The 15,093-nt window shown below is 40.1% G+C and overlaps 1 protein-coding gene across 1 annotated transcript in view; it reads right to left on the minus strand.

Annotated features, from left to right (window-relative positions):
• The window catches only part of LOC121868732 (serine protease inhibitor dipetalogastin-like), a 47,311-nt gene extending 37,121 nt beyond the window's left edge, over positions 1-10,190 (minus strand). The window contains exon 1 of the mRNA XM_042369600.1: positions 9,656-10,190. Within this exon, the coding sequence (XP_042225534.1) occupies positions 9,656-9,689 (34 nt within the window). The 5' untranslated portion in view covers positions 9,690-10,190. The remainder of the gene's footprint in view (positions 1-9,655) is intronic.
• Positions 10,191-15,093: the final 4,903 nt, after the last annotated feature.

Here is a 15,093-nt window from a genome sequence, read left to right on the forward strand (position 1 = left end):
TCTTGCCCACCACACGTACATACATACATACATACATACAAGCTCGTACATATCTACAAAGACAGTCACACACAACAGACACCATCAGACTGCACAGGCATTCCAACTACAAATGTGTGAATGAGAGACAGAGAAACACTCAAGCTCTACTATTAACTGATAGTAATATTAATAACAATAATAATGATAAAGACAGATTATAATAGTCTCTTGTACCCGTTTTCTATGATACTGTATCGTAGGGGAGACTCGGAAGGGGCTGCAAGGAAGAGGAGGCGCATCAGAGATAGGCTACGTTATCCACACAACTAATCCCGAGCTAACAATACCCGCAAGGCTAGTACATCCACACACACCCTCGCCACACCTATCATTCCCGCACTATAATTGTCTATAACCAGCTATCATCACATCAGCCTAGGGCGTTCATGGGACCGTGTTGTGTGTCGCTGGTTCTTATCGTTTTATTTTCTCTGATCCTGAATTCAATAAGAGACTACTCGTAACCTTAAGGACACCGGGCCATTTAAAGAGGTTTTTTTTTTTTACATCTGACGTGAACTGTGTAAACCATATGAGGATGAAGTTATAGACAAACTCACTAGATACACAAAAAACACAAAGACTGAGCCAGAGAGAAAGAGAGGGAGGGATGGGGAGGCTGTCAGGCGAACCCGGTTACCAGTCAAGCGTTAAAGAAAACTTCAATGTAATTTCTTGGTTGGATTAACTATTTTGAGAGAGGATTGTGTCATGGTTATGCAATCGTGTGCATCATGGTTACACGTAATATCTCTATCGTAGTGTGTGTGTGTGTGTGTGTGTGTGTGTGTGTGTGTGTGTGTGTGTGTGTGTGTGTGTGTGTGTGTGTGTGTGTGTGTGTGTGTGTGTATTGTGTGTGTGTGTGTGTGTGTGTGTGTGTGTGTGTGAGGGGACATTCCAGCAGGGTGTTGGACCAAGTACAGAGCCTCAGGTCGACCTTGTGTTGACCTCGGCCATCCACATACATGATACACTGGTTTTATAAACTGAAACCTACGTTGTTCCGGCTCTTAATTTAAAGGGGATTTGCTTCGGGTTTTTTTTATGATACACACGCGCGCGCGTAAATACACACACACACACACACACATACATTAATACAAACATACATGTGGGTATTATCATAGACCCATAGACTCCCTACAATAACACTCAACATCTAGTTCGATCGTGATGGAAGAACAGGGAGAGTATTGTTTGGCGGAAAGTCTGTGATTATTCTGCTCATATTTGGAAATTTATGTGAATATCCAAAACACAAAGAAGAATGAAACAATAGCGTCAAGTTAAATAAGGAAAATGAAAAGGATAGATGTAAATACCATTTTTTTTCTATTTAAACTGACTCAACGGCCAAGGATATAAGGTAATGTTAATTATTTTCTACAAGAGCTGCAACGTTAACTTTTCTTATTGTAACCTTTGTAATAAATTAATCGAAGGAAAGAGATATGAATCGTATAATGAGTTACGAAAAAAAATAATAAGAGTAAATGAATATAAAATTTCCCAAACATGTCAGATACAGTGACTAGGCTTTATATTTTCCCCCTTCGTTTCACTCTACTGCTGCGCTTACTGTTACTCATCACGGCCTTAAATAATTCAGTAAATATAATATAATATGTATTAAGATATTTATACACCTCAGTGTTGGTAGTTTGATGAACAATATTTAATAAAAAAAACTAATTTCACGTTACACTATTACATAATACCGGGTCACGGTAAAAATAGACTGACAGGCTAAATTACCGGTGAAAGCATTGGCTGACAGCATTGGCTATTTTGCCGCTCAAAGCTAACCTAACCTAACCTAACCTAACCTAACCTAACCGTATGAGAAATAAAATATATTTCTCAGCACAAAAATTCGGAAGCATCAGACATTATGAATATAAAAACTGCAGCATTTATGCACGCCCACCATCTTCCTCTTCCTAAAACTAACTTGTAAATATTCTTCAGGAGCATATGTGTTTCTCGTCACTTGTCGCTGATTCAAAGACCATACAGGGGTGTTCCATCCGCGTCAGGACTCGTCATCCATACTGTCAGCGTGAGAGAAATTCTTCCGTTTCTTCGTTTGTTTTAATGACAAGTGTTATTCCACAGTGTTTAAATCAATCAGGCTTCTATACTACTTCAATAGTCACAATTGATATAAAAGTTCACCATATAGAGCTAGCATTTTGGGAACACAATTTATAGGAACTCGGGTGAGGGAACGCTTGTTTACCTCCCTCAAGGTGTAAGCATCCCTGATCTATTGACCATCTATATTTTAAGTCTGTAAATCGAAAATTAAATAGATAAATATTCGCAGACATCATTATATTTTTTTATATCTTTTTTAATTTATTTTACTGCATACAGATGTCTATGCTTTATAATATATTAAAAAACATTTGCGATGGTCAATGGAAGATCAGTTGATCAATGAGTATTCCCGCCAAGTGAGAGCAGCAGGTGGACGCTGTAGGAGTCTCCCAACAACTTGTTAGTAAAATTGTCAGTGTAAGCTTGTTAATGGAAACTTTGAAGACGATTGTTGCTCCTTAAACAGTTTAGGAGCAAAGTCTTTTATAGAGAACTTAAGAAGTTATTAAAAAAATGACTGAAACCAAGGAAGAGACGCCCGGCCTGGCTGACAAGCGACAATCTTCATCACTGGTTAATTTAAGTGTCGTTTAAACAATGGTAAGTGACAAAGAACCAAGTTGATGGTAATATTATAGAAGTACTTAACAGTTTATGGATAAATTGACAATAAACTTACACTAGAAGTTGTTAGGCAGCGAAAAATTATATTTTACATTATCTGATATTTAATTCGAGAGTATTTTGCGACTAAAAAGAATTCCCAATATCTTTTAATGTAAGTTTGTAGTTAATTAATAAACTGACGTAACTCTTCATAAGTTTACTAAGGTTATCTAGAAAGTATTACAGTATATATAATGTGTGTGTGTGTGCTGGAGGCAGGCGTGATGATATTTATAGTGGTAACACAGCTAGCAGCCGGTGTTCCGCTTGACAGTATTACACTCTTATATCGTTAATTCGACCACTTACAAGACACCCCAGGGAGACGTGAGTGATTTTTGTGGCAAGTCGATAAGTGGAGACAGTAGGTGGGTTAGGAGGAGGTCAGTGAGGAGACTTACAACGAGTACAGCTTGGGGAAGAGGAGAGGGCGAATCAGACTACAGAGGTGGCTTGGGGAGAGGTAAGGAGTTCAGTGGGTTAGAGGTAGGGCTGGCTTAGGGCAGTGGTTAAAGTTTAGGGCTGGCTTTTGGGGTTGGAGGTGTATTAGGGTAGTAATTAAGGGTTCGGGGTGACTTGGGGCAGTGGTTAAGGGTAGGGGGTGGTTTAGTGACAGGAGGTAAGACGGTGGGTGAGGGCAGGGTGTGGTGAGGCAAGGGTAGGTCAGTGTACAGTAGAGTCAACCACTCCCAGGCACCATGGTCAGCCCGGGGCCCAACACATCCAGGTACAGCTATACGTCTTGTGGTCGTCACATATTGGAGACTGTCTGCCATTGTGTGTGTGTGTGTGTGTGGTGGGCCTGAGTATGTGTGTGTGTGTGTGTGGGCTTGAGTATACTGTATGTGTGGTGGGGTTAAGTGTGTGTGTGTGTGTGTAGGACCAGGTGGCTGAGTGTCGTGAGAGAACGTTTACCTCACTCCCTCCCACTCACTCCCTCCCACTCACTCACTCCCACTCCCACTCTCCCTAACCCCCTTTCACTCTCCCAAACTCACTCCCTCCTTCCCAGCCACTCCCCTTACCCACAGGAAATACTGTACGATTTTGCATGAACCAGTTTTCCCCCCAGGAGGAACAAGGTCCTGCATACCCTCTCTGTGTCAACTACTGTCTTAGAAAAAAAAAACGAAACTTTGACAACTTTATGAGAGATTAATTACTTAGACATTATTATTATTATTGTTATTACTATTACCCGGTATTATTATTATTATTATTATTATTATTATTATTATTATTATTATTATTATTATTATTATTATTATTATTATTATTATTATTATTATTATTATTGTTATTATTATTATTATTATTATTATAAATAGCTGGCGAATGAGGCGCGATTTAGCTCACACGGAATTCAATCATCTGTTGCCATCCCGTTTAGAATCTTACACCTATAAAATATAATAATAATAATAATAATAATAATAATAATAATCTGTAAGCGAATTACAAGCCTAAAATATTCAACTAAACGTCTCCCTTCACAGATTTATACATTTTTACTTTTATTTTGATGATCGTATCCGGGACTGACTGCGTTTACACTGAAAAATACTAGATGGTGGTGGATGGAAGCGTTGAGGTAGTGGTGATAACAGGATTCGTGTGACTCGTTCTCTCTCTTATTGCGGGACATGTAAGGAGATGCGAGTCGCTCAAGTCATTGGCTGGCGGGTGTTTGACAGTGATGCCAACATTAATTGTACTTATAAGGAAGAGAGACAGATAGACAGGCAGACCTAGAGAGAAAGGAAGGAGAGGATAGACAGGCAGACCTAGAGAAGAGAAAATATAGTCGAATTGAGAGTGAGATATGCAGTTCAGTAACCTTAATAGAGAGAGCGGATAAAAGGTATTACAGCTTCAAATGGTACGTCTGGGAGTGAGTTATCGTACACTCACTGACCCAAGTTTTGCTCGGCAGGTCAATTGTTGTTAACTTAATGGACACGTTATCTTATTCATTGAGATAACTTGTTATGAGCCAGACAACTTATTTATAATTTTGGGGACAAGTTATTACAAGGGGCCAAATTATCGTGCATAGGAGACAAGTTATCGTACATATGGGACAAGTTATCTTACATCGGGGACAAGTTATAGTACACGGGACAATTAATCGTACACAGGGGAGAAGTTATCGTACACAGGGGAGAAGTTATCGTACACAGGGGAGACGTTATCGTACACACGGGGCAAGATATCGTATACAGGGGACTAAGTTATGTCTGACAACGTGCTGTACTCTAGGGAGAAAGTTATCGTACGTTAGGTAATACACATTATTATATGGCAGGGAAGCTGTAAGTCGAGATATGGGACTAACACTAATCGTCGTACATCTGGCAACTTGTACTGAGAAACTAAAGTTATTGTATGGCTTGACTGCTTTCTTTTGGCGACAAATTATCGTACACCTGGGGAATTGTTGTACTGGAGAGACTAGTTATCGTACAGTAAGCAACTACTTGTACCCGACGGGACCATTCATCCATCTCAATATGCTAGGCTATTATGCGTCAGCTTTCTCAGAACAGTTATACTTGTGGGAAAAATATATATACTGGTTTAGTATAGTTATGCCTAGTTATATATGTATCTGGCAAGGCTGAGCCAGAACAGTTATACAGGCATATGTAACGTGCGTATATATATATATATTACTTGTCATAATAACACCATTCCCTCCGGCTGTCTTCACGGTGAAAATATCGTTTAAACAAGACACTTTTATCTCACAAGAGCTTATTCTTTTATTTTTATTCTGTTGTAAGAGCAATTCGAACTTTTTTTTTTATAAATATAGTCATTTTCAAACTTATTTCTTGTTGTAATTTCTGTTGTAATTTTCATGTTCGTATTAGTGTATAAAACTTAATTCTTCTTATCGTTAGTATAATTTTTGAGGAAAGTAAATTTTCTTATGATTTTTCTCGTAATTGTATATAATTCTGTATTACTTTTGAGAATGTATTTTCGTATAAAGGAATATTTTTCCTCGTATCATAAGCGTAAGTTTTTGCACGAAGTATATTTATTTTTTTTAAATATTTCATCGTAATTTATTTTTATATTTTATAGTAAATTTAATATCGTGTCAGAGTAATTTTAAATGTTATATAAGAAATGGAATTATTATATATTATATATTTTTTATAGTAATTGTATTAGCGTGTGGGACAGATGAGAGGCACACAGACACACACACACACACACACACACACACACACACGCGCGCGCGCGCGCGCCAGCTAATTACGGAAATAAGAGAGACATACAAACAGACTGAAGATAAAGAAAAAAATAGAGAGATAGAAGTAGATAAGGAGAAGGTGTTAGATACATAAATACATATAGGAAGTAAGTTAGTTTGTTATTGGGTGTACAGGTGGTGAACGTGATGGTATTTTTTTTCACTAGCTGCTGCAACAGGTGGTGGTGAGATGGTGTGTGTGTGTGTGTGTGTGTGTATGTGTGTGTGTGTGTGTGTGTGTGTGTGTGTGTGTGTGTGTGTGTGTGTGTGTGTGTGTGTGTGTGTGTGTGTGTGTGTGTGTGTGTGTGTGTGTGTGTGTGTGTGTGTGTGTGTGTGTCCTGGTGACTCTCTCGCTCTACAAGATCATCTTATCTTTTTTTCTATTTGTCTATCAGATATATAATGAATACTTTGATCACTCTTAAGCCAACTCACACACACACACACACACACACACACACACCATTAGCTCTCTGATTACACAAGTTACTACTTTTAATACTAAATTGATACTTAATGGTAGACTCAAATTCCTCTTTCACAAGAAGTGGTGACTGACACGAGTGGTTCCTCACAACGTGTAAACAGTGAAACGAGTCTTGGAAAATACCAGGGATTATAACCGTGTGTGTGTGGGTGTCCGAGGTTTTTGTTCCTTGTTCCGACGGCATAGAGCGGAAGTTTGTGTGTGTGTGTGTGTGTGGAAGGAGGACACAGTTAGTTTCGTGTGGTGTTGGTTGAGTTGAGTCAGTACCACGATAATACATTTACTGTCTATGGTACCTTACCTTGTTTTATGGTGTCGTATGGTACTGATCGTTGTATTATTCGTGTTGGTACCTCGACCGTAATGGTACCTTGACCTCAATGGTACATCTTGACCTCATAATGGTACATCTTGACCTCATAATGGCACATCTTGACCTCATAATGGTACATCTTGACCTCATAATGGTACACCTTGACCTCATAATGGTACATCTTGACCTCATAATGGTACATCTTGACCTCATAATGGTACATCTTAACCTCATAATGGTACATCTTGACCTCATAATGGTACATCTTGACCTCATAATGGTACATCTTGACCTCATAATGGTACATCTTGACCTCATAATGGTACATCTTGACCTCGTAATGGTACATCTTGACCTCGTAATGGTACACCTTGACCTCGTAATGGTACTCCTTGAACTTCCTACCTCGTATTAACGTCACAACTGAGATTTCTCATTTTTTCTTCGAATTCTTACTGAGACGAAGAAAAACAATTCCTACACAATCCATTAATAATTCCTATAATATTGCGTCTAGCTGTTGATTGTGACTCTCTCTCTCTGTCTGTCTGTCTCTCTCTCTCTCTCTTATGTGGGGGAGTTAATTTACTTAATTATATATTGTGGACAGGTAAATGTGTACTGGTATATAACGTGAGATAATTACCTGTACACTTAAGTTGTATTGTAGGTCATGTTCAAGGTTGATGTGTGCTTCTGATGATTTATTATTGTTGTTGTTTTTGTTATATTATTATTATTATTATTATTATTATTCTATTATTATTATTAGTGATGATGTTTGCTTCGTGTATATACGACTCCAATAATATAGTCAGCTATTTCCTCAAGGTTTCTGAAGGTAAATAATACCTCGTACAAAACTAGCCAAGTAATTATCTACCTCAAAGCTGAATGCTCTTTGTGTGTGTGTATGGCCGTCACTCTAGCGTCACTAATTACCTTCATAACATTACCTGCTCTCACCTTGACTTACCATTTATATATTTACACTCAATTCGCTCCGCCACTTGTGTATTGTAGTCTCTATCATGTTTGTTATGATTTCATGTGTTGGTATGTTGATTGATGGCCGTCTGTCTGTTTGTCTGTCGGTGATTGAGAGGTGTGTGTGTGTGTGTGTGTGTGTGTGTGTGTATGAAGGTGTGTTATATAAAACTCTATATAACAAGTTTCTTTGTTATGATCAAATTGATGTTGTTTTATTGTCTTGCGTTTTTATTGTGGATAGTTTCATGTCATTGGTTATATTATTTGTATACAATGATTAATTCTCACTTTTTTATGGGGTTCTCGCACGCAAATCAATGTATAGTGTGCGCGCGCGTGTGTGTGTGTGTGTGTGTGTGTGTGTGGTGGAAGTTGCTTTAAGACGCTGAGATAACTTCTTTACGTGTGGCTTCAGGAGGCAGCTGTTGTAACTTCAGCTCTCTGTTGACTTTTGAGGGGTCAGTTCACGGGTTCAAGGTTGATATATATATATTGTTTGTCTAGCCTTTCTCTCCCTGTGTGTGTGTGTGAGGAACCAAAGATCATCAACTCTTTCTTATACACACACACAGGATCCAAAAATAGTATCGTGCCAAATTTAGACCCCCGCAGTAGGTTCTTTAGAGTCAGCACAGGAGCCACCGCAGGTCTGCACCACCGACTCAGAGATAACTTTGACTCAGCCAAACCTAATCTAACCTAACCTAACCCTAATCTCTATACTTGTCGTTGAGTTCCTTAATTTGTTCACCTTTAAATATATGTTCTTAATAAAAAAAAGGTCCTGTTTTATAAGTAATTTTCATAGGTTTGTCAAGAAGAGCGACGCTTACTAACTGAAATTATTGAACAAGATAATATTATAAATTATTAGTTTTTATTAATTTACCAAAACTTATTTTTTTTACTTATATTAAATCACTAATGAGTTAAAAAAAAAAAATAAAACTTAACTCATTGATCAGATTGATTTAAAAAAGTATTATTGCAATCACAAACATAGAAAATTTACAACAATAACTGATCATTTTCTATCTTATGTACAGTGACGTGATTTACCCTCCCGTTTAACACAGACTAACGTAGAGTATATAGTTTATCCCCGTGAAACACTCAGACCAAGACGGGCGAACCTAACGTCTGTGTATATGATTATGGTCAGGGAGTCATGACACTGTTATTTACGTCCATAGACACGGTGCAATTATCGTAACACACACACACACACACACACACACACACACACACACATATACAAACCCCTACACAGACACACAAAGGGACTCCTACAGACACACATACACAGACCCCTACACACAGATACACACACACATACCTCTACACACAGACCCCTACATACAGTCACACACAGACCCCTACATACAGACACACAAATACACACATATCCCTACACACACTGCCACACACACACACAGACACACACACATACACACACAGACCCCTAATATCAATACCGTGAGAACTTTGAACCTTTTTGAATCTCTATTGAATTACAGCGAGTGAGGAGAGTGACTATCTGTATTATAGCGTTACAGAAGACCCTCACGACTGACAGTAAACACACTTCTTCAGATCAAACAGTAAATCATGTAATGGTAATATATAGAGTCGAGGTTATCAAGGCCTTACCCTTCCTTCCCTTCCTCTGTTGCACATCCCTGAGTAGAACTTCCTGCTTATTACCCAGGACCTGCTGATTATTACCAAGTCGTACCTGCTGAGATGACATAAATTCGAAGGTTTTATAATATTGTAAATACACATAAACACTTACCAAACAGAAGGGGTAAAATAATCAGGACCTTCATGGTGGTGCTAGTGGTGGTGCTAGTGGTGGTGCTAGTGGTGGTGCTAGTGGTGGTGCTAGTGGTGGTGTAGTTGCTGCTTGCACTCGCCAGATCACTGTTTGCCTCCCAGTTGAAATCTCCGGCAGGTTTAGGTGTAGGTAATACCACTTCTCGTCTGGTATTACGGTAAAACTGAGGTCACTTATGTCTATATCAACCGTCCAGGTGACTACAAGTATCTTCACAACACCGTCAATCCTCAAGTCTCTGTCGCAGTAAAGTCATAAATAGTTACGGGAATAAACGTCTGGGTGTGTTATATCTTAATGAGGATCTCGTATTTGAGCGAGTTGCAACGTGTTCAAGTTCACCAGCTAACACCTCCACTCACTGACTCAAGATCAAGTTCAGGGTTGGGAAAGACTCCATCCGTGGTGTTCGTGGACGGTGGGGGTGACGTCCTTCTGGGTGAGCGTCCGCTGCTCCTTGTGTGTGTCTGGTGGTGTTGGTGGGGCGGTGCCTCAGTACAGAGTGGGGTTCTCAGCCACCCTCAGTATTTATACCACTGCCCCAACTCTTTCTCGCTCTCTCTTTCTTTCTCTTTCTCTCTCTCGTCGCTCGATCTCTGGTCTTTCTTTCTCTCGCTCTCTTTACTCGCCCTGTGTTTGTGTGTGGATCTTTCAGTCTGTATGTCTGTCTATCTGCCTCTCTGTCGTTCCTTCTAACAATACGTCTTTTAGTCTCTCTCTCTCTCTCTCTCTCTCTCTCTCTCTCTCTCCCTCCCCCCCCCCCCCCTGGCCTGGTGGAAACAAGCAACAAATGCCCCCTCCTCTCCCCACCTGCTTCCTCTCCCTCACCCTCCACCCTTCCATACCCCTCCTGCCCCCTCCTCTCCCCACCTTCCCCAACACCTATCATCAACACTTGTGGGTGATTCTGTCTACAACACATCATAGTTATCTGTGAGGCCATGACCAACTTGTTATTAGAGGGACACCAAAATAATTGTTATGGCTAATGAATTTAAGTTCTGTCTTGTTCTGATTATTCCTGATTCATTTTTTTTAATTATCAGAGACAGATGTGTGTGTGTGTGTGTGTGTGTGTGTGTGTGTGTGTGTGTGTGTGTGTGTGTTGTTATTGCTATTATTTCCATTATTTTTTATTTTTCCCTCATCTTGTGTTTGTATTTTCATTCAGTTTTAAATATATTTCGTTTTTATTAAGTGATTTAGTTGTGGTTATTTTCTTGTGTTATTCGTGTGTTTGTCAGTATATTATTTATTTATTTATTTGATTAATCTCATTTATCTTTAGTTTGTTTTTATCAATTTATTATTTTATTATATGTTATTTATCAATGTCTTTAGTTATTGATTTATTTATAATTATTGGTTTCATTTTTTACACTTAATTTTTACTTGTTTATTTATATTGATCTGTAAATAGTTATCCACTATTTAAGGTTCTGTATATAGGGAAACCTCCTTATAACGGACTTCTTTTCCATAGTCCGTTAAATGGAGGTATTAAATGGTCCCTCGATATAACGGACTTCTTTTCCATAGTCCGTTAAATGGAGGATTTCTTTTGTTTGTTTGTTTGTTTGTTTGTGGCGTCGTGATGGGTGGTTGGTGGTGTTGGGACCAGTCATGATTTTACGTACACAGAGACATTTATATGTCCACCAGACAGTCATGATTGTACGTACACAGAGCAGAGTCAATAACACTTCGGGGTGAGTACACTGCCTGGGGGGTGGGACGTGGGCCTCGAGGTGACACACACACACACACATACACACACACCATCACAATAAATACACACACACACACATACATTACCCACACACACACACACACACACACACACACACACACACACACACACACACACACACACACATCACTTACCACCATCACAGATAAATACACACACACACACATATCATTTACCCACACACACACACACACACACACACACACACACACATAAATTGTCAGACAAACGGACAGTAAGAGACCCGCAGAGATACACCTGGAGAGAAAGAAAAATATGAATTAAACTTAACAATAAGGAAATATTACGGAGAGAATAACACCAGACAAATATGTGTACCCAGAAGACGGAAACACCTTCACGTACTCTACATGTTTTGGGGGGAATATTTTTTAACTCTATTATTTTTTAGTTTTAAGTTTCATTTTTTTACTTTTTATGGTGTTTTTTATGATGATTTTAATTTTTTTGGTTATTAATTTTTTAAGAAAACTAATCTAACAACTCACGATTTATAGATAAGTTTATTCCGAATGTTTGTGTTCTGTTGTACATAAATAAGAAATTAGTTTAGATACAAGAAATATATTTGAAGTGTGTGTGTGTGTGTGTGTGTGTGTGTTTGTATGTGTGTGTTTGTGTGTGTGTGTGTGTTTGTGTGTGTTTGTATGTGTTTGTGTCAGGGGAGTTAAGGTATGAACCATAAGTGTGAGAGATGGGTAGGGGAGTAGGGTAGGGGATGGGAGGTAAAGGGGAGACGGAGACAGGGAGGTAAGAAAGAGGGGGTTTGGGAGGGTAGAGAGTAATCAGGGGTGGAGAGGGAGGGAGATAGGGGTGGGGAGGGAGGGAGATAGAGGGGGTGGAGGGAGGCTGTGGAGGGGGAGAGGGAGGAGGGAGATAGAGGGGTGGGGAGAGGAGGGAGATAGGGGGTGGAGGCTGTGGAGGAGAGAGGAGGAGGGTGTGGAAGAGAGGGGTGGGGAGAGAATAGAGAGGGTGGGAGAGGAGTGGAGATGAGAGGGGGGTGGGGGAGGGGAGAGAGTCATCGGGGCAGCTTTCACCACCATTGTCTCCCCACCTGGACACCACCTCTGGCAGCTCTCTGTGATCAGAATAATAATAACTGTTTTGTTTACATCATTCATAAGTGACTCACTCCTCAAGCTGGGGAGACTCTTAGCTCTGAAGATAACACTAAGCTTTCTTGTTGCTGGGGACGCTTAAGATAACACTAAGCTTTCTTGTAACTGGGGACTCTTGGCTCTTGAGATAACATTAAGCTTTCTTGCTGTTGGGGACGCTTAAGATGATACTGTAAGCTCTCTTGTTGCTGGGAACGCTTAAGATAACACTAAGCTTTCATGTTGCTGGGGAAGCTAAGAATACCACTAAGCTTTCTTATTGCTGGGGACGCTTAAGATGAAACTAAGCATTCTTGTTGCTGGGGACGCTTGAGATAACGCTAAGCTTTCTATTTGCTGAAACTCTTGGCTCTTGAAATAGCACTAAGCTTTCTTGTTGGGGACGCTTGAGATATAACTAAACTTTATTGTTGAAGGGGACGCTTAAGATATCACTGTAAGCTTTCTTGTTGCTGGGGAAGCTAAAGATGAAACTAAGCTGTCTTACTGGGGACTCTTGGCTCTTACGCTAACAATAAAAGTTTGAATGTAAGAAGTAGTTATTTTGGAAGCTTTGGGCATAGTTAGGCGCTGTTTGTCAAGGTGACCTGACTACCTAGTTAATGGTAACGAAAAGGTCATAGGTAGTTGGTGTTCGTGGGTGGGTGTAGGGGTGGTGGTGGAGGATGGTAGACACACACACACACACCACACCCAGAAACTTTCGTCTGTAGACCACGACACACCCGGAAATGACACAAGGGTATTGGACTGGCTGTGACAGGTCCGTCTAGTCATGTCCAACCATCTTACCTCGTCCTTGTGGTGGGGTTTCCAGGTCATCCTCCACTCAACATTTGGTCAAGGAGTACCACACTGATGAGGATAACCTGTTTTGTTTACATCTGGGGGCGGAGGAGACCACATCACAACCCTAAAGTAAGATGGTGTTGCCTCTTTCATGACTAGAGGACAGTAATCTCTTTGTGGTGTCCCTTAAGGCTAGGAGTTAGTGCCACGTTTAAGTAGATGTAGCGAAGGAATGGTTTAAGAGGTGTGTGTGTGTGTGTGTGTGTGTGTGTGTGTGTGTGTGTGTGTGTGTGTGTGTGTGTGTGTGTGTGTGTGTGTGTGTTGTGTGTGTTTGTTATTAAGATACTGTACTAAGACTTGTTTGTGGGTTGATACTTAATGATTCCTTGGTAGTTGAAGTATTGTAGTTATACCCTCCCTCTCACCCCTCTCCTGTCGTTTCCCCCTCCCACCCTCTCCCCACCTCTCCCCATCTCCCCACCCTCTCCCCATCTCCCCACCCCTCCCCCCTTCCCCCTCCTTTTATGGGAAATATTGTAGGGTAACATTTACTAGTTGAAGGAAAACAGGGAATGAGAAATTCAACCTCAACTTTACTCACTTTTCCCTTACATGTTTACAGTTGTCTTATGTACAAAGGATAATTTATTTTTCCCTGAATTGAAAAATGAAAATAAATAATTCCTCATAATTTTACTTCTCCTTAATCTCTTTATTTTCACTTTATTTGGAAATGTTAGGAGGAAAAAAAAACACAAGAATAATTATAGACTTGAGTTTTACAATTGTCCAGCTTTCTTTGTGTGTGTGTGTGTGTGTGGTGTGTGTGTGTGTGTGTGTGTGTGTGTGTGTGTGGAGAGACAGGTACGTTGTTGACTTTGGGGTTACTAGAGAGAAAGATTTGGGTTAAATCATGGCTCCTGAACACCCATTGAAGGGAGCCCTAAATAAACGTCACTTTTGGGGGTTTATCATTCTCTGTATATTTAGCTTTCACTCCAAGGGTCATCAAACGGTGCCCTTATCTTCCTCCTCCTCCTCCTCCTATTTCTTCTCTTCTCTGCTCTCACTCCTCTTCTCTTCCATATCCGCATGTGGGATAAAACACAGACAAGTGCAATAAGCGGATTCCTGTGGATACCAAGGTTGCCAATTGAGTCCTTGAAGTAATTATCATAGGAATTAAATATGTTTAATAGCATAGTTCTGCGTTTAGAGTGGGCGTGACGTGATTGGTTAGTGAGTAGTTAGGGGGGTTTATTGATTGGTGGCTCTCTCTCTCTCTCTCTCTCTCTCTCTCTCTCTCTCTCTCTCTTCTCTCTCTCTCTCTCTCTCTCTCTCTCTCTCTCTCTCTCTCTCATGTGGGGAGGAAGACGATAGAAACCTCAAATAAGAGAAGACATTATAGAGAGTGACACAAGACAATGGTAACAACATACTGAGACAAGTGTAGACAAGCCAAACAAACACACCGACACGTGTTTGTTTACATCCTCAAGTCGGCATTATTATTGGACTTTTAGAACAACAATCAACACCCTCACACACACACACACACACACACACACACACACACACACACACACACACACACACACACACACACACACACACACTGTTGTATTATGAGCTAGCAAAAACAGTGTGTGCGTGTGTGTGTGTGTGTGTGTGTGGGTCAGGTAGTTCCACACAAACACACACACACACACTACTAATCC

Source organism: Homarus americanus, unplaced genomic scaffold (genome assembly GCF_018991925.1).
Source record: "Homarus americanus isolate GMGI-L3 unplaced genomic scaffold, GMGI_Hamer_2.0 scaffold30535, whole genome shotgun sequence".
NCBI classification, from domain to species: Eukaryota; Metazoa; Arthropoda; class Malacostraca; order Decapoda; family Nephropidae; genus Homarus; species Homarus americanus.